The sequence below is a fragment of the Molothrus ater genome, chromosome 14 (genome assembly GCF_012460135.2).
Source record: "Molothrus ater isolate BHLD 08-10-18 breed brown headed cowbird chromosome 14, BPBGC_Mater_1.1, whole genome shotgun sequence".
In the NCBI taxonomy this organism is placed as follows: Eukaryota; Metazoa; Chordata; class Aves; order Passeriformes; family Icteridae; genus Molothrus; species Molothrus ater.
In genome coordinates this window covers 4,544,390-4,567,270 of record NC_050491.2, presented here as the reverse complement: position 1 = coordinate 4,567,270, position 22,881 = coordinate 4,544,390, and the positions used below count along the sequence as shown (strand labels likewise).

At 51.9% G+C, this 22,881-nt stretch overlaps 2 protein-coding genes across 6 annotated transcripts in view; both read left to right on the top strand.

Moving 5' to 3' along the window:
- The window catches only part of MED12 (mediator complex subunit 12), a 34,790-nt gene extending 20,113 nt beyond the window's left edge, over positions 1–14,677 (top strand). Inside the window, exons 27-44 of one of the 2 annotated variants that reach the window (XM_036402026.2) lie at positions 2,609–2,788; positions 2,955–3,026; positions 3,304–3,464; positions 3,556–3,717; positions 3,799–3,910; positions 4,130–4,219; positions 4,646–4,755; positions 5,248–5,383; positions 5,656–5,817; positions 6,360–6,737; positions 7,040–7,190; positions 7,379–7,584; positions 7,984–8,064; positions 8,268–8,485; positions 9,075–9,231; positions 11,820–11,993; positions 12,156–12,237; positions 14,245–14,677. In XM_036402026.2, the coding sequence (XP_036257919.1) occupies positions 2,609–2,788; positions 2,955–3,026; positions 3,304–3,464; positions 3,556–3,717; positions 3,799–3,910; positions 4,130–4,219; positions 4,646–4,755; positions 5,248–5,383; positions 5,656–5,817; positions 6,360–6,737; positions 7,040–7,190; positions 7,379–7,584; positions 7,984–8,064; positions 8,268–8,485; positions 9,075–9,231; positions 11,820–11,993; positions 12,156–12,237; positions 14,245–14,288 (2,676 nt within the window). In that variant the 3' untranslated portion in view covers positions 14,289–14,677. Of the gene's footprint in view, positions 1–2,608; positions 2,789–2,954; positions 3,027–3,303; positions 3,465–3,555; positions 3,718–3,798; positions 3,911–4,129; positions 4,220–4,645; positions 4,756–5,247; positions 5,384–5,655; positions 5,818–6,359; positions 6,738–7,039; positions 7,191–7,378; positions 7,585–7,983; positions 8,065–8,267; positions 8,486–9,074; positions 9,232–11,816; positions 11,994–12,155; positions 12,238–14,244 lie in introns of both variants that reach the window. The other variant, XM_036402025.2, reaches the window with a different exon arrangement.
- A 4,261-nt stretch (positions 14,678–18,938) lies between these two features.
- Positions 18,939–22,881, top strand: part of NLGN3 (neuroligin 3) — a 39,638-nt gene continuing 35,695 nt past the window's right edge. For all 4 annotated transcript variants that reach the window (XM_036401902.1, XM_036401900.1, XM_036401901.1 and 1 more), the window contains exon 1: positions 18,939–19,024. The gene's annotated coding sequence lies outside the window, so the exon portion shown is untranslated. The remainder of the gene's footprint in view (positions 19,025–22,881) is intronic.

The following is a 22,881-nucleotide window of genomic DNA, read 5'->3' as shown; positions in this document are numbered from 1 at the left end:
AAGATCAGTGAAGAACCTGCAATGTTTCTGTCGTGTGACAGTACTGAGGATTGTTCACTGTTAGCAAAACACAGAGACAAGCAGTGCTCAGGAATTAGGTGTTGCAGTGTTCAGAGACTGCACCTCCTTTGCTTTGGCAACAGCACAGGGCTCCTGTCCAAGGAGGGGAGTGCTGGAGTGGTAAGCTGAGTTGTGTGCTGAAGGCAAAGAAGATCAGCATGAGAAAGACAGACAGATGGTTTATTAAAATGATAAATGGTGTCTTTCAGGATGCAGCCTGAGTGTTGCTTGCAGCTAGGCTGTTAATGTATCCCTGGGCTTTGCATTGCCCTGTTTAGTTAATTAAAACAACAACAGCAAAAGCCTTTTGCTTAGCCTAATCTGACAGCACCAGTATTTCTATTCCTTTGTGAAAAATTGACACTTGAGGAGCTGAAACCTGGCTAATAATGTTGCAGAGTAGAGTGGCCATGCTGTATGAAAATGGATGTTGAAAGGTATCCTTAGCCTCGGTTATAAGTTTATTCTCTCAGCAGGAAAGATGTGGTGTTACAATCTGAAACCTGTATTTTATTTTACTAATGTGTACACCCACCATTAGTGCTGTGTGTTGTCCTCAAGCTATTGTTTATTAATTGACTGACTGCATAGCAATGTTATCACCTTACCAAAAAGGAATTGGAACCAGCTATTTTTAAATATAAATTCAACCTTCTAGATGTCACTGAAACCTGACTGTAGCATTTACAGAAGTAGATATTCCTTTGCTGGTCAAAGTCCATATAGGAAGGACTCAAAGCAAGTAGAGGTGTTTATGCACAGCAGGGAGTAGCAGTCTCAGGTATCACTGCTCGTACCAGTTGTTGGCAGCAGTGGTTATGTAGAAGTGAACATTCCAGCAGACACCCATGAGTTACCACCAAATTGTGCCAGAGCCCCTGCAGGCTTCCTGCAGCTGTAAAGGGCTGGTAAAATGCTGTGTTTAATATTAGCACCTCTTCTGTGAGCAGTGAACTTGCACTATTAATGTCTTAAATTGTAGGTTATGATTTCTCAGTCTCAGGTATATATTTTATAATAGACTTCATTGTGAGGGGATTAGGAAAAGGAGCAGATTATAATTAATTTAAAGGTTTTTTTCATAGATTCCTAGAATGGTTTGGGTTGGAATGGACCTTAAAGATCATGAGCAGGGCCACTTTCACTATTCCAAGTTGCTCAGGCCCAACTTGGCCTTAAACACTGCCAGGGATAGGGCATCCTCAGGTTCTCTGGGCAGCCTGTTCCAGTGCCCACCTCTCAAACCTGTCTAAGTCCCTCTGGATGTCCCCTTCCCTCCAGCATGTCTTTCATTCGTCTTTGTACCAATAAAGTGGATTGGAAATGAAGTCTGAGTTCTTGCAAGAAGCTGAGCAAATGATAACAGGAATCTTCCCAAGGAAATGTGTATTACCTAGGCAAGAAAGAGAAGATTATTATCAAGACATTGTGATGTAGCAACACTGAAGGGGAAATGTAATGGAGAGGTCACCACATCTCATGTACAAACTTCATCTGGAATGAAGATAATGATCTAGGCTGTGGTTTCACAAGGATTTCAAACCAGAGTTTTGACCTTTTCAGTCTTTGTGCTTCAGTGCTTAGTTTGCTACCCACTGCTGAAGGGTCTTTCCAGCTTTCTAGGCATAGCATCAGCACCTGTGCATAATGAACTGGATCCTCATCTCTTCTTTTGTTGTCACTTCTCAGTGGAACAATGCTCTGATCAGGCTTCCTCTGCAGATGCAGAAGTGCTTATATAGCAGTCCTCTGTTGATTTTAATTCAATGAATGTGCCTAATTTTAAGTATGAAAAATTTCTCTACTAACAAATGCTGCAGGTTAACTGTAAATTGAGTGAAGTACCTACCTCATGTTTGGAAACTGCTTCCCTTATTATTATCATACATTTAGGGAGCATCAGCTGAAATCAAGAGGCTGACAATAATAGTCTTCTGTCTACCTTCTCATAATATGTGACTTTATAAGGGGCTTGCATCCAGTCAGTCATTTTCCTTTCCAGAGTCTGAGAAGTAAAGTAATCAGTTTTTATTAAGTTTGGCAGTGTGTTTTCCATCACTATTTGAGAATTAAGGTGTATGCTTTTCCCAAGATGTGTTCTGGTTTAGTGCTAGCTGCAACCCTGAGTAACCTAACTTAGGACAGCTCCAGAGCTTTGTTGTGCTGGAAATAAACCAAACAATTTTAAGTGATCCCTTCTGATCTTCTGAACCCAAGTGGCAGTGTTAAGGGAGCCAGGACATGGTGTAGTGACTGTATACTGTTAAATCACACCAATATTTTCTCAAAAGAAAGAGCAACTACTGTGTTTCATTACTGCTGACTTGTCAAAGTTTGTTTCCTCTGTTCTGATTACTGTGCTGTGCCTGACGCCTGCTGAATCAGGATAGTACAGTTCATGAAGAGAAATGATTATCAGGCATAACTGCATAGTAATAAGGCTTTTATGATTTTGATGTGTTCCATGCATCTCTGAGACTGAAAGCAGGGGCGTTGGTTTGGAATCAGACATCAGTTTCACTGTGCTGACTCTGCCTTCGTCTTGCAGGAGTGGGTAGGAGAACGATGTCTGAAGTCCCTCTGTGAAGACAGCAATGACTTGCAGGATCCTGTCCTGAGCAGCACACAGGCTCAGAGGCTGATGCAGCTGATTTGTTATCCACACCGGCTCCTGGACAATGAGGAGGGAGAAAATCCTCAGCGGCAGAGGATTAAGCGCATCTTACAGGTGCAGCTGCTGGCAGAATCTGAGTGTTCTAGTAATTGCCTCATGTAATTGCAGCCCTCTGAGGGGTCTGACACTCATTATGGTGGGACCTGAGGATGTGGGTTGGTGTAGTCTGAACTGAGATAAGGCATTATGTGAAGTGTGTATGTGTGTGTGTGTGTTACAGAATTTGGACCAATGGACCATGAGGCAATCCTCGCTGGAGCTGCAGCTCATGATTAAACAGACAGCAAGCAATGTGAGTTTCTGCTCAGAGGGGATCATACAGGGGAGGATGAAGTGGCTGCTCGTGAGTTGGTGGGGAGGTGGCCTGGCAGAAGTGGGGATAGGGAGAAAGTAAACAAGGAGGGAGTCAGGCTGTGAAAACCAAGCACAAGAAGGAAGCAATGAGTCTGAGACCCCAGGGGCAGCAGCCATGGGGAAGTTGGCAAACTGAGTTTGTACTGAGTTGAAATGTGGAAGCTGTAGGTGCTCTCAGAGAAGGACTTGACTATCTTTTTCTTCCCTACCTCCAGGAGATGAACTCCTTGTTAGAAAACATAGCCAAGGCCACCATTGAGGTATTCCAGCAGTCAGCAGAGACCAGCTCTGCTAGCTGTACTGGTAATGGAGTCAACAATATCAGTAGCTCAACAAGTGCTACACCTGCCAGCAACAAATCCAAACCCATCCTCAGGTAGGTGTAGAGCCAGCATGCAGTTCTCTTGTAGACAAGTCTGAATCCTAAATTGCATTGCAAACAGCTTTCCTCTCCTGTTTTGTCACAGCTCCCTGGAGAGATCAGGAGTGTGGCTGGTGGCCCCTCTGATTGCCAAGCTTCCAACATCAGTGCAGGGCCACGTGCTGAAAGCTGCTGGAGAAGAGCTGGAGAAAGGACAACATTTAGGGTCATCATCCCGCAAAGAGCGGGACCGCCAGAAGCAGAAGAGGTGAGTCCAGGGGAAAGGCAGGCAGTGTTTGCCATGCTGATCCCAGCCTGGCAGTATAGCTCCTTCTCTGTTCTCTCACAGTATGTCCCTCCTGAGCCAGCAGCCATTTCTGTCACTGGTGCTGACATGCTTGAAAGGTCAGGATGAGCAGCGGGAAGGCCTCCTCACCTCTCTGTACAGTCAGGTCCAGCAGGTAGGGGTCTTATTTCTCCCCTCACTTTCCTCAGGAGCTCACCTCTCCAGCAGACAGGCTCTGGAGCATGGCCTCAGGATATTGCTTGTCTTACCCTGTTTGATACAGGAAGCTTGAGCTGACCATTTCTGAGTCACCAGACAGTGAATGGTACAAGCTGCTCTCTCTGAGCTTCAGCATACAGCTGGTAAGGTCTGTCCTCTCTTCTGTATTTCTTAGATTGTTACAAATTGGCGAGAAGATCAGTACCAAGATGACTGCAAAGCCAAGCAGCTGATGCATGAGGCCTTGAAACTGCGGCTGAATTTGGTGAGCAGTTGCAGAAAAAGAGCTTAACCATCTGGGGTGAAGAGTTGTCTGCCTTCTCTTCCTTTGGAACAAGCACACACTGGAAGGTCTATATATGTCCTGAGGCAAGGAAGTAGGAGAGACACTTGTGCTGCTTTCTAGGTCTTGGGCTCTGAGTAGGACAGGGTGCATGAATAAACTCCCTTGCTCTGTTTCATCAGGATGAAATCCAGAGACTTGGTCTCTTTTGTAGATGTGCCTTCCCCTTTGAATGCCTTTGCAGCCCACAGCACTACCACTTGCATCTGAGGTTTGGCTGCTGACAACAGTCTCCCTCAGCTCTCAGTAGGAATTAAGCTCCTTTAAACCCTGGTTTAAGCTCCTTTCTCACTTCAAAATCTCAGTGTTTCTTGGTGTCCTTGTGACTGAACTTCCTTTCTCTGCCAGGTGGGAGGAATGTTCGACACTGTCCAACGCAGCACACAACAGACAACTGAATGGGCCGTGCTTCTCCTGGACATCATCAGCAGTGGCACTGTGGACATGCAGTCAAACAAGTAATTTGCAGTCTGACTTCTGGTCTATACACTTCCCAAGGGAGGCAGTTGTTAGCATGGCCCCGTTTCTCATGTGAGCTGGCTGTCTCTTTAGATGATCTGTCAGAAATGACAGCTGAAAGAGACTTTGGAGTAATAGCAGGCTACAACTTAGGTCCTGATAGCTGAGTGCACTCTGCCATATTCAGAACGAACTTGGCTTTCCAGATGCGGAGAGAGACACAAGGGAGAGCTGAGTTTGCTTTTTAGAGGTGCTGAATGGATACAGAGGAGTCCAGTCTTAATCTGTGATACTGCACCTAATTCGAGTGGGAGTAAAACTCAAGTGTGGTGTATAAGGAAAAGGAAGATTAGTGTGGGAGGTTATTCTGAAGACTGACACTTCAGAATGTGGGGGAAGTCTTGACAATTTAATAGTGTTTGGTGTTGCAATGATGGCAGAAGCTTTTTATCAGGTTTTCAGAGGACTGACCTTTCTGCTCTGACCTACAGTGAGCTCTTCACCACCGTGCTGGACATGCTGAGTGTTCTCATCAATGGCACCCTGGCTGCTGATATGTCCAGCATCTCTCAGGGCAGCATGGAGGAGAACAAGCGGGCATACATGAATCTTGTCAAGAAACTCAGGGTGAGGGACACCAGGCCCTGTCTGGGGACCAGAGCGTGCTGTGTTGTGATTGTTCAGCTATGCAGATTTACCTGTGTCTCATGAACAGTGCCTGTCTTGTTTCTGCTGTTTAGATGAAGTAGTGAGGGTGACCCCTATGACTCTGTAGGGCTGAAGGGTGCAAAGGTGAGAAGTAATGCAGGGATGGAGGCCAAAACCAGAAGAGGCATAGGTGGGCTTTGGATGGTTTTTCCTGAAAAATTCTTCAAGTCCTCTTTGTTCTGCTTCTGCAGAAGGAGCTGGGGGACCGTCAGTCTGACAGCCTGGAGAAGGTGAGACAGCTACTGCCACTTCCCAAGCAGACCCGAGATGTCATCACCTGTGAACCTCAGGGATCCCTCATTGACACTAAGGGCAATAAAATAGCTGGCTTTGATTCCATCTTCAAGAAGGAGGTAAGTGAAGCATTTTTGTCTCTATCACAGCTCCTGAGTGCAGGTGTCACCTTGTCCTCTGATGCCTTAAGTCTGCACAGCTTGGGAGGCATCTGTATGCAGTGCCTCATTCCCTGACGAGCCTGAAGTGGCTGGCTGCACGCAGACAAGCTGGCACATAACCATGTCCAAAAAGGGCAAAGCTGGGGTGTTAATGCTTGGTGATAGCATGCTGCTGTGACCTGAGATGTTAACTAAATTTGGGGGTTGTATTTATGGTTATATGAAGTGTAAAGAGAAACACATAATCCCTGACACATAAGTTAATGGCAGAGCCAGTGTGCAGGAGGCTGGCAGAGATGGAATGAAGGAGACTAGACAGTTGTTGATGAAGGCTTTCAGAAATGACTGCTTGGCCACCTGGAGGAGCAGGGACCATTAGCAAGGGCTCAGACTGTTTACTGAGAGATCTGGATTAGAGCCTGAAGAAAGGATAGAGTTACCCGTACCCTCGCAGGAACAGCAACAGGGACTTGAAGATTCTTATCTCTTTTGCTTTAAAGGGTTTACAAGTCTCTACAAAGCAGAAGATTTCTCCTTGGGACCTTTTTGAGGGTTTGAAGCACTCAGCCCCGCTCTCCTGGGGATGGTTTGGGACAGTCCGGGTGGATCGCAAGGTGTCCAGGTTTGAGGAGCAGCAGAGGCTTCTCCTGTATCACACACATCTGAAACCCAAACCCCGCAGTTACTACCTGGAGCCTTTGCCACTGCCCCCCGAAGAGGAAGAGCCTCCTACACCTGTGGCTTTAGAGCCAGAGAAGAAAAGTGCAGAACCAGCCAAGGCTGATAAAACAAGCTCCAATCCTGCCGCCTCCACCGAGGAACGCAAGAAAAAACAGAGCAAAACCAAGAAACGCAACCAATCTGCCAGCAAAACTGAGGTAATGGAGGTCCAGGAGCTCTGGATGTCCCATGTCCACCACTCCTAGTCACAGAACACTCCCTAGAGGCTTTGAAGATGTGATGTGTTTCCTCTCAGCTGAGAGTACTGGAGCTTTATCCTGTTCTCTCTAGCTTGGGGCAAGGCAAACACTTTCTTAATCCCTGGTGGGAGGAAAGGAGTCTGCCCAGCTCAGATAACATCCTTGGCTTCCTCCTGTGGACTTTTCAACCTTTTAATAGTCTTCCTCCATGCATGAATTCCCAGTGCACATTGATCTTTCTTACTGCTTTGTCTTTGCAGGACTTTGTGTTGGGCCCTAGCCGAGGGGTTTCATATGGAGTTGGCATGCCTACAGATCTCTTGCATCACCAGTCAGGAAGCACCATGTCAAGGCTGGCATATGGACAATCTCCAGTGGGTCTCTATGCCCAGAATCAGCCTCTTCCAGCAGGTAGGTGCACCAGAAAACCAAAAATATTTCACCTCTTTGGGAACCTTTTTTTGTAGATGGTCCTATGCAGGTCCCTGCACTTTCTCCTTTTGCCTGGCATGTCTAGGTACAGTGATGAGCAGTCATTCTGGAGCTATGAGGTGCAGCAGTAGCTGTGACTGCTCTGCCTGTTTCTCTTCCTCTTGCAGGTGGCCCTCGCCTGGATACATCCTACAGACCAGTACGCATGCCACTGGGAAAACTGGTTCAGAGTCGCCCTCCCTACAGTGGTGTGCTGCCTCCAGGGATGGGCAGCATGATGGGCATTGACCCCTCCTACAAGCCAGCAGTGTACAGGCAGCAGCCTCCAGTGTCCCAAGGACAGATCCTGAGGCAGCAGCTGCAAGCAAAGTTGGTAAGTCAGAGCTGTGCTCTTGCTGACTCCACAGTATGGCATGGCCTGTTTGGTGCTGGCCCTTTTAGCCAGAACTGCCCAACTCTATCTGCTCTGGAAATATGTTGTTTCTGGTGCCTGCCTTGTGGGCCCATGTCACTAACAGTTGGAGGAGGTTGTCATAGGGGGCCTCTGGGGAATGAGAGGGGCATGTTCTGCCTGGGGGTGGCAGGTTTTTTAGTGGCCTATTTGTCCCAGGTCAGGATGAAACAGAAGTCATGAGCATTCCTGCTGTGCAGCAATCTCATAGGTTAAGCAGTGAAACCTCTTGTCTGGTTTAGTGGGAGCTGCTGAGAAGAGAGCAGCAGTGTTCCTGCCCTTTGCAGATGTTGGAAAAAGCACTTTTCTCTTGCCTTCCAGCAGGGCCAGGGCATAATGGGCCAGCAGCCCGTGCGCCAAATGGCTCCAACCCCGTCTTATGGAGCACTGCAGCCCTCCCAGGTAAGTGGCAGTGACTGCAGGTAGGGCTGGAATCTGGCTCCAGCACAGGGCAGCAGCTTTGTTCTTGATGCAAAAGCCTGAAAGCTCTTGGCTCTTCTCCCCAATGAGCTTCCCTGTGACAGTATTTACAGGAGGCTGATGTCCTGTGTTCTGTATTCCTTTTCACCCCATTACTAAAAAAGGCTTTTTTTGTTTCATTTCAGGGTTACACTCCTTATGTCTCCCACATAGGCCTTCAGCAGCACCCCTCCCAGTCAGGCACAATGGTACCTCCTACCTATTCTGGTCAGCCCTATCAGAATTCCCACCCCAGCTCTAATCCTGCTCTAGTGGATCCTGTTAGACAGATGCAGCAGAGACCAAGTGGCTACGTGCACCAGCAGGCCCCTGGCTATGGACACACCTTGGGCAACACACAGAGGTACCTCCTGCCCTATGGGATGTTCATTATCTCTATTTTGTTAGGTGTTTCCCCGCTCTGCTTGCACAACTCTAACAGCAAACTGTGAAAACCCTGTTCTCCATGCTGTACTTTGCTTCCTCAGAGAAACATCTTTATCCAGCTTTCTGTCCAGGGAAGAAACAGAGAGATAGGATGAAATTTGGAAATGCTAGTTGTAGGCAGGAAACTGTGTTACTAGCCAGAGAAAGATGGCATAGAAAAGTATGAGGAAAAATTACCTGGAAAAGTCATAGTTTTGGTTTTAAATCTAACCAGAAGATCACCATCAAGGGCTAAATCTGAGATTTCAGTTGTTCCTGAGCAGGCACAAATGCAGCAGGAAAGCCGTGCAGAACAGTGGGATGATGACTGTTACTTAGGGCTTCTAGAAAAACAGTTTGTATTAAACCCTTGAGAGGCCCTTGTGTCCCTCACCTTTCTGCAGAGACAGCATGGGTTGCAGGGGGCTCTTTGGGCTGTCTATTGATGTCAGAAGTTGTGTTTGGATTAAAGAAAGCTGTCTGCCTGTGAATCCTTTACTCCATGTGCTTGTCCTTTTCTCTTGCAGGTTTCCTCATCAGTCAATACAGCAGACCCCCATGATGAGTGGGATGAACCATTTGGGTCCACAGGGAGTCCCCTCAGGAATTCGACCCAGCCAGATCCTTCCTGACCAACAGCAGCAGCAGTACCTGAGGCAGCAGCAGCAACAACAGATGCTGAGGGTGAGTGGTTGCTGACAGGAGGAAGGCTGCTGGAGCTGGAGGAGGCTTGTCCAGTGCTGCTTACCTCTGCCCCTCTGTGTCAGGAAGGATGTCGCTCTGTTGGAGGCTGGCTGTGGTAATTTGCTAGGCAGTTCTCCCTTCCTTAGAGCTGGCCACTCCTGATGGAGATTCCTGCTGCACTGCCTTGTGCCAGCCACCCAGCATGAGCTAAAAGTCTCTTCAGTCCTCTGGCCTGTGTCCCACCTCTTCCTGCTCCAGCTGAGCCAGTAGATTGTGCAGAAAGTTAGCTGTTGTACAAGTGTGGCAGGAACTAGAAACAAAGTGAAAAGCCCCCTGTCCACAAAAGAGCAGGAAAGTCGTTCAAGATCATCTTTAGGGGCATATCTGCATTTCTCAAGATCAAAATAAGCATTGGTTAGTTTCCATTGGCAAAAAAATCTGGCATGAATCAGTCCATATACTCCATTTCTTACAGCAGATGGTGAAAAACTGATCCAAAGCCAACTGTTAGACCCAGCTCTCTAGGTTCAAAGAAGATCACAAAGCATGAGTCAACAGACATGAGTATTCCATGGATTTGCATTATGATCTTAGGAACATTAAATTCTTACAGGAAATAAAGATACATTTCTAGGAATTATAGAAATTATAGTCAGAGAAACACAGATAGTTTAATTGGTGAATCCAATGCCTTATGACAAGGCCTAGCAGACCTGTGGAATATGGGGAGACTTTACATGGCACAGAGTGCTGAGTCTTTTGTTCAGAGAGTGGCCTGAGCGAGACAGTGGTTCCTGCAGAGAGCTGCAGTCAGCAGTATCTGAGAATTGCTGCCTTGCACTGGACAAGAGAACTGCCTCTGGCATGGTCAGCAGCTTTTAGTCCTTTTGATAAGTAGCACCCCCTGACTATTCACTTTGAGTTTCTTTTAGCATTCTCCATCACTCATATTTAGAAGAACATGCCTCAGACAAATTGCTAACACTTCTCCTAGGTCAGTAACTTCATGTATACCTTCAGCTTTTAGCTGACTTTGCTTGGATGCTTAAAAAACCCACAAAGGTGGAGTGCCTAAGCTATCCCATGACTGGGACTCCTGCTGTATTACCTGGCCTGTGGAAAGGATGGGTGGCCTTTTGATTTGTCTTATGGGGGGTGGTAGACAGCTGCTGCAAGAAGGTAGGACATGGAATTGGTATCCTGGCCCATTTAGTCAGTCATCTGCTTTCTTGTGTACCCAGGTTGCAGCATCCATGTCAGGAACCTGTGACCAAACTGATATAAGTGGGAATGCTGTTCTAGAAACTCACTCCCTTTGAATTTGAATCCTTGGTCCATTGAATTCTTGATCCAATGTGTTCATGACTGGTTCTTGTATGAATTATTATTGTCCACTGTGTCCTGTTTACTGGCTGTTCTTTCTCACTGTTATTTGCCCAATGTACATTCCTAGGGAGCACTTGCAGCTTTCAAAGGTCAGGGTTTTCTAACCTTCTTTCATAAGACACTGTTCCTTCTCCTGATTGTATTTTTGTTTGTTCTCTGAGTCTGCTCAAGGTTTGAACCTTGTCCTTTTGAGCCAGTGACTGGAACTGTACCTACCATCACCACGTTGAGTTTCTTATGATAACATTAGTATTTTTTTATTTCTGCTAGGAATTTTTTTTTTTATCTAGAGAGTTAAAAACTGCTTTGACAGATGGGAGAATTGTCTGGAAATTAAGAGAAATGAAAAACCTTGAGATTTCTGGGTATGTTCTGACTCCAACACACTGAATATTCTTCTCATCATAACTAATTCTGTAAACATTTGGTTTTGAGCACTGAATCCAGTTTTATCCACATCCTTTTATTGAAGTGTAACACCAGCTGTCATGAGTGGCAGGGAAGGACAGCAAGATAGATTGAAGAGTTGGGGGACATGACTGAGAAGGAAAGTCTGAAATAGCTGGATGTGTTGCATTAGAGAGACAAAGACAACAGGAGAGATAAGTCTCCATATTTTTTATCTTAAAAATAAAGAAAAAAAACCCTTATCTCTTTTTATCTCTAGGCTGTAGGACCAGAAATGGCCTTAAAACACAACACGTGAAATTCAGGGTAGAGATTAGGGAAAACTCCAGTAGTAGGAGCTGACCTGGAGTGGATTGTGTAAGGAGATTATAGGAGCTCTGTGGCTACCTCTGAAAAGAATCTGAGAATGAGTCAGGCAAATACTCATTATTCTTTATTGCTGATCTTAACCAGGAGACAAAAGATGAAGCAGCCAGCCTTTTGAGTCCTTAGATTTCTATTCTTGCACCTGGTTTGCTCCTAGTAATGACCAGTGGACTCGGAGTTCACTTCCTGTCATCTGTCAATACCTTATCCTGCAGAAAGCTTTGTTGCTGTCCCTGTATTTCTTGCCATTTCTCAGCCTGGGGTGGAGTCCTGGTGAAATCTGAGTAATTTAGGTACCTGTAAGGAAAATGGTGCATGAGGTGTTTCACTCCATGGAACACATGGAACATTTCCTCCTTAAGCCCTCGGTGTGCCCCGGTGCCGTGTGCGTTGCCCTGACGGTCCCTTCTCTTTTGTCTTCACAGCAGCAGCAGCAACAGCAGCAGCAACAACAGCAGCAGCAGCAACAGCAGCAGCAGCAGCCCCAGGCACCGCAGCCCCAGCCCCAGCAGCAGCCCCAGGTGTCCACAGTGCCTCAGCCCCAGGCGCAGGGCCAGCCCCCGGGGCTGGGGATGCAGGCTCTGCCCCCCCAGCAGCCCATTGTGAGTGTTCCCTCAGGCACAGGGACGGGACAGTCCAGCACACATCCAGCAGTGCTCCACCTGCATCCCCCCTTTCTCCCTTCCCTGAGCTTCCCAGGGCCTGTGTGAATGCTGAGCCTGCCAGCAGGTGCTGTGGCTATAACTGTGTTTCTCTCTTTACAGTTCCAGCGCCAGGGCCTTCAGCAGACACAGCAGCAGCAGCAAACAGCTGCTCTGGTTCGACAGCTTCAGCAGCAGCTTTCCAGTAAGCCTGAGTGTTCTTGATCCTGTTGCTAGTCTCCTCCCTGCTGTTTTCTATTGCAGGTACTCTGGGTGTAGAGAAGAGAGGCTGAGCCAGACTGTCTGTCTGAGGACATAAATTATGCTGGCAGGGAGGTGGCATCAGAACTTAGAGCTACCAGCCCAAGGGGGCACAGCAGCAGGGAGGACAGTGCTTGCCAGGTTGTGAACAACCTTCCAGACCTTCCTCCTGCTGCCTGCAGAGGGACAAGGGAGCTGAGCCTTTGTAGGGATTGCCACACAGCTTTCCTGAAGGGATCCAGTGTGCAGCTTTAAAATCATCTGAGGGTATTTTCTCTGCTGCAGGTGACCTCTGAGGGGCACAGGGAGGCTGTAATTCTGGAGCAGTCACTTGGTAGATGACCCAGAGACACTGTGGTCGTGTTGTGAGCCAGACAAGACTTTTTGGAGGCAGGAGGAGTACTCTAGAAAGTGTAGCTGCACACTTGCTGTGTTTGTGGTGGTCACAGCAGGGTAATGGCATAGATGTTTTTCAGTCTGGCACTGTATTCCTATAATCTGTATTGAATTACTGGCTGGAGGATGACAATACAGAATTCAGGTTCTATGCTGTTCCCTTCTGAATTGCCTGCTGTCATTGTCTTTTCTCACCTTACTGGCTTTTCTGCTGTAAAAATGGCAGAAATGCTATGAAAATGCTCAGAAATGGACAGCACAGTTGATAGTTTTTTTGTTTTATTTTGCACTGAGAGTGAGACTCTGCCAGATCTGGTAATGTGTGGAGTGGGGGACTTGAAAACTGTGCTTCCCTGATGGAAAATTCTTAGTCCTTGTGGCCAAAAACCTCCCCAAACCAGGTTTTAATGTGCTGAGCTTCCCATTAGCTGAATTCACAAATGATAAGTCTGTGCCAAAGGATCTCAGCTGGGACATTCAAATATAGGAAGACCTTGTATAAGAATCTGAATACAGCAAAAGAGCCATATTTTTGTAGCCTTTCTGTACAGCAAATGGAACTGTTGTATCTGCAGTAGATGTGTGGGTCCCATGCAGCCTTGTGTCAGGATTCAGCTTCCATGCTGCCTCCTTGGCTTTGCATCACTTCCCCCTGGAAGCATCTGGAGTTCTCATTTGTAGTGTCAGGGATGGAGTGGAAAGCAGGAAGGTAAACCAAGACCAGCCTGCACAGGAAGGGGACAAGGGTGTTCTGGGCCCAGGATATGCCTTAGGAGGCTCCAGGGTATCCCTGAATGTCCAGAAGAGTTGAGAAGGTAGCAGGCCAGCCAGGTTACACTCAGCTCCTTTTAGTGGCTTAGGGTTACACATGCTGATGTTTATGTTCAGGAAAAAGGACAACATAATTTTATGTATCAGACAATACTCAAATATACTGTGAGCACTGTAAATCACAAAACAGCAGTCCCACCAGTTTGGAAGTTCATGAGGTTCTTGAATGTAACTTTACCATGTTTCCTGCCTTTGTGCCATCTGGAATTCCTTTGGGCCTGTATGGAGATACTGACAGGAAGCCAGGGATATTTTCTCTGAAACCTTTGGTTTCTGGGAGTGCTTTAGGATGAGTGACACTAGCTAGCTCAGCAGCTTGTATGGCTGCAGAAATTGTCTAATTTTATAGAGCTGATTTTCTTTCAAAATCAGAAATAATGAATCCATAAACTCATCTTCCCAGCTGCTTGCCACCTTTCAGGGCTTTGTTATGGTCCTCCAATTCCACCATGAGGGATGGAGAGATTTTCCTGGAAACTTCAGGATCAGGACTAGAATATATCTCTCTCTTCCTGAAAGAATGTGGGATCCTGGCTGTGCTGCTGCTCAAAGGCTCAAGCAGATCTGCAGCACAGGGAGTACCACACTGGTTGTATTTTATACTGGTTATATTTTCCTTCTCATGGCCGGTGACACTCCTCATACTGCCCTGGTGATGTGGGGAGGGGAATCTCTTTTCTGAACTAGACCTTGTGACTGTTTAACTCTGTCTTGACCTCAACAGATACACAGACACAGCAGAACAACAACCCCTTTGGACGCTACTGACCTGTGGCACTTCAGCCTGATGCAGGAGGGAGACATCACTGTGGATGGATACAGCCTCTTCAGCCTGGTCCACTCTCTGGGGCAGCCCCCACCCTGTGTCCTTGTGTCCCCCAGTGCTGCTGCTGTCTGTCCCACAGGGAGATGCCAGGAGGAGCATTTTATTGTACAGAGAAAGTGTTTTTACTATCCAATTTCTACAAATGTTTATGGAGATCCCTTGTGGCTGATAGTCTCCCTTCCCACTTTGGTTTCAGTTTTTACTCAGTTTTTAGTATTTTTGTTAAAATAATGATTAAGACATTGTAAAATTTTGTACTTTATTTATACCAGATGAACTCCATACTGCAGACATTCTCGGATGAATACAGAGAGCTTACTTTGCAAACTGAGTGTGTATTCAGAGCCTGCCTTTCCTCCTCAGCACTCCTCCCAGTACAGCCCAGCAGCACCCTCCACACATGGTCTTCATCTCTTCCTCAATAGAACTAATGTCTGCATTTTTAGCTTTTGTGAAGGCTAAACAATTTCGTTTGGGAAGGAAAGCTCTTCCCTGTTTATTTCATAAGCTGGTGTTCACACACTTGCAAAGGTTTGTGCAAGCTTTGTAGGATTTTTATGTTGATTAAGGGCTTTACTGGTAGTCCTGTTGCATGTTCCACCAGGACACTGGTATAAAATGAAGAGGGACTTCTATTGCAGGGTAATTCTGAGCTCTAACCAGCCCAGCTTCCCCCACCACAGCACTTACAGAGATGCTCGAGCTCCTTATCTCTGCAGTCTAGGAGGAGCTGCAGACGGAGTGCGCTCACAGTGCTGCTTCTTGCTTCTCACCACAGCAAGGTTTGGCTGATAAGCACCAAGGTTCCTTTGTTAGCTCCTTCCTGACAGCCAGGGTGCTTTCTCTGCATGGGAAATGTGCATTCTGAACTTGTGCCCTGCTTAGTGCAGCCTGCTGGCATGAGCTCTGATCTTGGTGCTTGCTACTCCTGCTGTCTCTTGAAGCTGGAAGCCACCAGCACCTCTCTTCTCTCTAGATTCTTCCTCAGCAGTTGGACCTGTGATCCCTGTGGTAGCTTTGCTTTACTAGCCTCGTCCTTCTGTCCCATCTGTGTGGGATAGGGTGAGGCCACAAGGACTCAGCAAGGAGCTACACCTAATCTTCATCTGAGGGCAAATACTTCTGGAGGGTGGGCCACTGCATGAAGGCAAGCTCAGGGCACTGTGAGGGCTGGCAGTGCTCCTTGTCCTTGTTGATGGGCTGGTGTCTGCTGTCCCAAGAACTTTCCCTATCCTCAGTGGGAGCACAGGTGAAGCTGCTGTCTGCTGTCTGGGGCTTGCTTAGCACTACACCCTCTCCGTCCTGCTTGTCCCCAAACACCTGCACCTATGCCAGGTTCTTGCCATGTGGCTGCAGGACCATTGGAAGGTGTTGCTGGCCAGGCCTGATGGAGGGAACTGTTGTTCATGAGAACAGGGGCTTGCTGCCTCTGTGCATCCCTGCTTGTCCCCCTCCATGTGGATCAGCCTGAGCCGCCTTCATCTTCCCCCTGCCCCCAGGCTGCCCTGGCCAGGGACTCTGCTTGCCGGCAGCCCGTGCTGGGTGGCCCCGAGCTGGAAGCTGTGTCAGGCCACCCCTGCCCGGAGGGAGCCGTGGCTGCGGCAGGAGCGCTGTTTCCCTCATGCTGCCGGGGCGCGGAGGGGCCGCTGCCCGGGGACACTGGGCGCTGTCCCTGCCCACAACGTGCCCCAGTTCCTGGTGTGCACGGTCATGGCCGACACCCCCTCCTCTGCCGGCCTGGGCGGCAGCTGAGCCTGCGCCAAGCGGCATCTTGGATGCTCCTTCTGCATCGCTGCCGCGCCGGAGGTGGGAGGGGGCGGCTCTGCAGCAGCCGGAGCGGGCCGGGAGCAGCACGGCCTGGGGGCCCGACAGGGGTGCGGGGGGTGGGTGGCCTTGCACGGCAGCTGTGGTGACACGGCAGTGCTGCAGTGCCACAACACCGAGCCGGGTGCTGAGCTGGGCTGTCAGATCCCCCCATCAGAGCTGCTGCTGTGGGCTCTGATGGGGGGAATCTGGCACCCCAGGAGCCACCCTGCCCTCCGGGGGGAAAGGGGATGACTTGTCCCTTCCAGGGTCTGCTGCTGCGGGACCCTTTATTGCACGGCCCAGCAACAGGGCTGGCTGGCCCTGCTGTTCCTCTGGCAAAAGGCTTCCCCCAGCTGTGTCAGCTGCTTGGCAGCCCAGGCCTGTGTGGGATGAGCAGCACTCCAGAGCTCTGCTGTGGTGACAGACGCCGGGCTGCCACAGTGTCCAAGATCCCACACAACCCTCGGTGGCTGCCCAGAGGTTCCCAGTGGTGCAGGAGGTTCCAGGGGGACGTGGGGAGCGGCGCAGGAGCTGGCCACAGCACACAGGGCTGTGTGGGGAGCTGTGCTGTGCCTGGCCTGGCTGCGTGCCTTGCAGCTGCTGTGCTGCACATTAGCACTGAGCCGCGGCCGTTTTAAGCAGGGCTGACAGCTTCCAGCCCTTCTGCTCCTTCTCCGAGTCGTGGCTAAACGCTGCTTGTGACAGAGCCAGAGGCAACCGGGGGCATTTTCATACACACTGCCCATTGAGCAGTGCACACAGCTGCCCTGCTGCGGCCACCAGCGCAGGGAGGGGGCGGTGCGGGGTGTGCCTGTTTGATGCTGGGCTCCCTCAAGGCGATGCCACACGGGCTGTGCCCAGCAGCTGAGGAGAAGCCCGAGATTGAAACAAATCTTGATGCATTGTGGGGGATGGATGGACTGAAGAGGCTCTGCCTTACACACCCACCCCACCCAGCAGCCTGGCATGCAGGGTCCCCATGGACCATAGCCTGGGCAAAGGTGGCTTGTCAGGCACTGTCAGAACTGGTGTTGTGCAAAAAATCGATCACTGCTCAGTCAAGCAACTGAAGCTGGGCGTGGAGCAGCTGTGTGAGTACCCAGCTCTCCTGCAGGCACCACTGCAGCTGTGCTCCAAGATCCCATCCTGGACTGGTTTTGTTGGGCAGTGGGACCCAGGCAGCTATGCCTGATACCCTGCCTGCTGCAGGGTAGCTCAGCATCGGTCCAGGGCCACCTTCAAGATGCTGCTCAGAGCCAATGAGCCCCGGTAAGCACAGGGCAGGGTTGTGCAGCCATCCCAGGCAGTGCTGGACCATGTTGCCTGCTCAACGGCATTGTGGGCAGCAGCTTGCAGCTCACCCTCTATGCATTTTACATATATATATATATATATATATATATATATATATATATATATATAATAGGGTGAGCTATATTGGTATGCCCTATATACATCCTGTGTGTAACAGGCCAGCAACAAAATCAGTCAAGCTGCTGACCACCCATAAGCAGTCCCTGAGAGAGGTGGCAGGGCAGGAGAAGCAGGAATGCTCTGCCCTGCCCTGCAGCAGCAGCTGGAAGGCACTGGGGCAGGTGAAGCCCAACCTGCACTGGGTTGCAGGGATCTCTCTGCCACTGCACATTCACAGACTCAGTGCAGGTGGCAGAGGTGTGTGGGAGAGATGAAATTAATTGCTGCCCTTCAGATTCTGCCATGCAAACATCTTAAACAGGAAACGGTGCCTGCTCTATGGAGGTATCGCAGCTGATGCTACCTTGGCAATGGCTGAGGGAGGCAGCAATCAGATACATCCATCAAGACCCAAATCCATGCCCTGCTTCAAATGATTTCTGTAATCCCATCAGGCAAGACTGAAACATTGCTATGGGCAGCGGCAGGCTGTAGGAGAGGCGGCTCCTGCCAGGAGGCCATGAGTGGGAGGAGAAAGTACCCCCATGCTGGGAGGGGGAATGACAGAGGTGCTGGGTCTCGCTGCGCGGTGCTGCTGGGAGCCTTTGGGTGGCTGCTGAGACTGAAGCCCGGTGCGTGGCAGGGCTGGGCCGGGCCCCAAGGCTGAGGCTGGGATGGGGCACCCCACGCTGAGCACCTGCTGAATGCTCCCCAGACCCGCTGGGCACTGCGGGGCAGTGCGAGAGGCGGGGACCGCTCCCCCGGCTGTGGGGAATGTGCTGGGGCTGAAGGGTGCTCCAGCTGCCGTGAGGTGTGCCGGGGCAGCACACCCGGGGTGCAAAGGGACCCTTGCAGCGTGGCTGGGGCACGCACAGGCTGCAGTGGGGCAGGGTTCTGTATGCGCAGGACAGTGCAGGGTGCCCGGGGCCGTACCGGGATGCCCCCACAGATGGGGTCGTTCACTGGGGCGGTGCGGGGTGCCCCGGGCTGTGCAGGTGTCCCGGTCGGGAATGCGGGGGTGACGCGCTCCGCCCAGGGCCGATGGCAGAGCGGTGCCGTGAGCAGGGCAGATCTGGGGGGCCTGGGGGACACGGGGGTGCAGGTGCGGCTGCTGCCGGTACCCGGAGGGCGCGGTCCCGGAGCGCGGCGCTCGGCGGGCGCGGCATCCCCTCGGCGCGGGGACCGGGGCGGTGCGGCTGCCGGGCCGTGCGGTACCGGGCCCGGCTGGCGGGGCCGCGGGATGTCCGATCGGGGCGGTCGCGGTGCCGGTGCCGGTGGCGGGCGGCGGTGGCGGGCAGGGCGGCGGCAATGAAGGGGTGCAGCGGAGCGGCCCCTCCCCAGCCCGCCTCCGCCGTGCACGCGCCGCGCGCTCCCGGTGCGGGGTCGGGCCGGACTGAGCGGAGCGCGGGGCAGCCGCCGCCGCCACCGGCATGGCCCAGCCGCGCCGCCGCCCCCGACGGTGAGTGCGCCCGCCCCGCCCCGCCCCGCACGGACCGGCACGGCACGGCCCGCGGCCGCTCGCGATGGGGAGGGCGGCCGGACGGCACCGGACCGGCCCCGCGGCGCGGGGCTGGGGGTGGCCGCCGCTCCGGCCGTGGGGCTCTCGGGGCGCGGGGTGGTCCCGGTTCGGGTCGCGGTCCCGGAGCCGGGCATCGGAGCGGGGCGCGGCGGGGCAGGGGTTAACGGGTGGGGCCGAGCGCGGCGGCGGCGGGTAACGGCGAGGGTTAACGGGGCCGGATGAGCGGCCGCGGCGAGCCGGCGGGTTGCCATGGCGACGTGCTGAAAGGGGGATTGTGCGCCCGCCTCAGCTGCGCGGCCCGCATCCCGGCCCCCGCCCCGCATCCGCCGGGCACCGCTCGGCCCGGCCCGGCACACCCGGCACAGAGCGGAGAGCGCGGCTCGCCGGGCTGGAGCGCCTCACTCCAGGGAATTGGGATCCTCCCCGGGGCTCTGGGGTGCGGTGTGGGTACTGGGGGTGGGCTATTTGGGGTGCAAGGATGCTCCTCGTGCTGACAGGCATGAGGCTGCTGGTGTGAGCATCCCTGGGTCAAGGGCAGGCAGGAGATCCCCTTGGCTCAGTTTATTTGGCATAGCATTAGGAATGACATTAGCCATTAGGCTCCTGGAGTGGAAGGACATTCCCTGTTTCCCTCTTGGTCCAGGGACCTCATTGGAGGCAGGCTTGCTGTCAAACAGCTGGCCATACTCATCCCTGAGCGGGGCAGCAGGCCAGATGTCCATTCATCCATCCAGCCATCCGTCCCTGAGCGGGGTGCTGGGTGCAGGGGCTGTGGCTGGAGTTGGCACTGCTCACCTGAGCTTGACTCCCTCATGCTCAAAGCCACGGAGCAGGACAGGGTGGTGGGTGCTGGTCACTTCTGGGGTCTGTCTGCATCCAGTACTGTCAGCAGCAAGGGAGAGAAATGCTAAGGGACCTGAGACCTTTGTCCAGCCAGTCAGTTTCTGGACCACACTCTCCCAAACAGTGACACCTCCTTATGCCTCTACCAGCAGCCTTTCCCAAGGCCACAGACCTCCCTTAGGGAGGTGGCTCTGACATGACATCCCTGAAAGGCTGGGATTTTCCTTCCATCCTTTGAGAGTGCCTCATCTGATGCTGCTGCTGGCTCAGCCCCAGGTGATGGCAGAGCCAGCTCCCCACAAGCCCCTGTGCTGGCCATGGTTTGTGTCAGCCTGCTGGGACCTTCCTTCCTCAGCAAACCAGGGTCCTCTGTGGAATTGGGAGCATCTACCAGCTGGGTAAGGAGTGGATGTGTCCTCAGAGAGGGAGCTGCTGGTTGACAAGGCAGGAGTCACTCTCAGCTCTGGGAAATGCCTGTGCCAGGCGTGCACCCCAGCACCCATGGCTGCACCTGCTGCAGGGCTGGGCACCCAGAGGTCCCCACTGGAACCAGAGCTCTGCCTGCTCTGCAGGCTGCAGGTGGCCACCACCAGAGCTGGTGTCTGCAAAATGGTTAAAGGCTGACATTTAGAGGTCACACTTTTAGCACTGTGCATGTGTTTGCTTCATTTGCATTTGCAGTTAGCCGGGCTCGAGGCTTTGCCACTCGCATGTGCAGTTGCCATGGTTACGTGTGCAGTCGGGATGTGGAGTTTGGTTGGACACCTGCAAACACGCAGCTCTCAACCTCCAGAGCACCAGCAGAAGCTGCCAAGGTGCAGGGCAGCCCTTGGACGGGAGTGTGAGGGCCCTGCACAGCTCTGTGCTGAGGGAATGGGAGCTGCAGAGCCCGTCTTGGCAGGGTCTGCTTGGTGCTGCCTTGCACAGCCTCCAACTGCCCACACTCAACAGCAGTGAGCATCTAGGGCAGCCTTGTCAGAGAGGAGGATTGAGCCCGTGCCAAGGGGGTTGCCCTGCCCTTTTCATCTGGGGCTGTTTCTTTTCCAGAGCCCGTGTAGAGGCTTTTGTCCCAAGGGGCTGGAGGGAAGGTGCTCGAGAGCAGGGTGGTGAGGGCAGCCAGAACCTGGGAGTCATGAGTGGAGCTACTGAGCAGCTGCCCAGGGACAGGGGCCTGCCAAAGCCTCAGGAGGCAGCGTGAGAATTGGCAGGGCACTGTGCTGAGGCTCCAGATGTGGTGGCTGTGTCTGTCCTGGCTCTCTGTGGGGGCTGCTCTGGGTGCTCGCATCCAGCACAGACAGGGATTTGTTCCAGGTGTCTTTTGATCAGGATCATGTCCGCGTGCAAAAGCAAGGAGGTGGTGATTGCCAAAATCCTCTGGCAGGTCCACGTTGGCCTTTGTGTCAAGGGAGGAGGTGTTTTAGGACAGCTGATAGGAAAGGGACCTTGAGGTCATCAAGTCTCTAAGCTCCATCTAAACAATTCCCGAACAGCATCAGCTCAGCCAGCTCCTAAACCCCCCCAGCCACAGCGAGTCTGCTGCCTCCCAGGCAATTTGCTGCCATCTTCCTGTATCCTTCCTTCTAGAATCTGTTTCTTTGCTGCAGGCAGGGGAGAAAGGAAGCTCTCTTGGCTGTCCAGGAGCTACTGTGGCCTCAGACAGAGCAGAGTGGAGGTGTCCCTGCTGCACTGGTGGCAGCTGGAGGGATCCAGGAACAGTAGAAGGGTGGAAGGATGGTGGGCAGTGGCAGGGATGGGGACATGGAGCGTGTGTCTGTGCAACAAGTTGTGGAGCTGCAGAGGAGCCTGTGGGATCTCAGAGCACAGAGAGGCTGTGTATCTGCCATCCTGGGGCTGTGCACCAAGTGCAGAGGGATGGGGCAGGGTCCTTGGCTCTGTCCTTGGAACTGCCGGCTCCCTGTGGATCCCAGACAGGGATTGCTCTGCTGGTGGTCTGTGGTTATTGGCTGCCACAGACAGTGCTTTGAAAGGCAGCCAAGGGTGTTGTGGAGGGGAGGTGGTCACAGGCAGCACAGGGCACCTCAGCAGCAGGAGGCAGGTTGGATTCAGGTTGGATCCTGGTACCAGGGCACTCAGGGAGAGCTGGGTCTGAGGCCTGAGCTGAGCTGAGCTGGGTGGTGCTGGATGGGGGGCTGAATGCTCTGGTGGTCTCCTACCGTGATACTCCCCAGAGCTGGGGGCAGGGAGCAGGCTGTGACCAGCACTGTGTGCTGCTGGCCTCAGCAGGATTCTGCTGTGGGTGTGAGGGGAATGAATAAATGGTCCTGCAATTGCCAGAGCTGCCAGTTTGAACCCACATCATTCAGACCCTGGAGCGAGTCTGACTGAGAGGAAATGGGGATGAAGAGGGAGCAGTGCAAAGACATGGGTGCTTCTGGCTGCAGCTGCCGGGTCCTGTCTGGTTTGTGTAGCTCCTGGAAGTTTTCCCTGGCTGGGAGGTTATGTGCAGTTTGGAGGCTTGTCTGGGCTCAGTAGTCAAGTGGCATTGCAGTCCATGAGGAAACCTGTGCCCCTGCTAAGTCTTGAAGTTGTGTGTGGAAACTCTGCTCCTGCAGTGCATTCCTTTTGCCGTGTTGTCTGCCTGGCAGCAGGGACAGCACGTGGCAGGGGCTGTCTGTGGGCAGGATTTTGTGCTGGGGAGCGCTGTTTGGGGTGAGACCACCTTGGCAAGGAGCTCAGAGGGTTGTTGGGAAAGAAGCCTTGTTCCTGACACTGCAAAATGCAGAACAGAGGAGTAACATCTGTTATTTTCAAGCTGCATCTCAGTGCAAGCATATCCTGTAAGGTGCCTGGCAAGCAGAGTTGAAACTTTGCCTGGTGGCCAGATGCTCTGGCCGTGCCAGCAGAGCAGGTGGCAAAGTTTGGGAAAGGTTGCAGAGAGAGCATGTTACAGGGCTTGTACAGTGCACAAGCCTTGTTTGGGTCTGGGCCTGGGC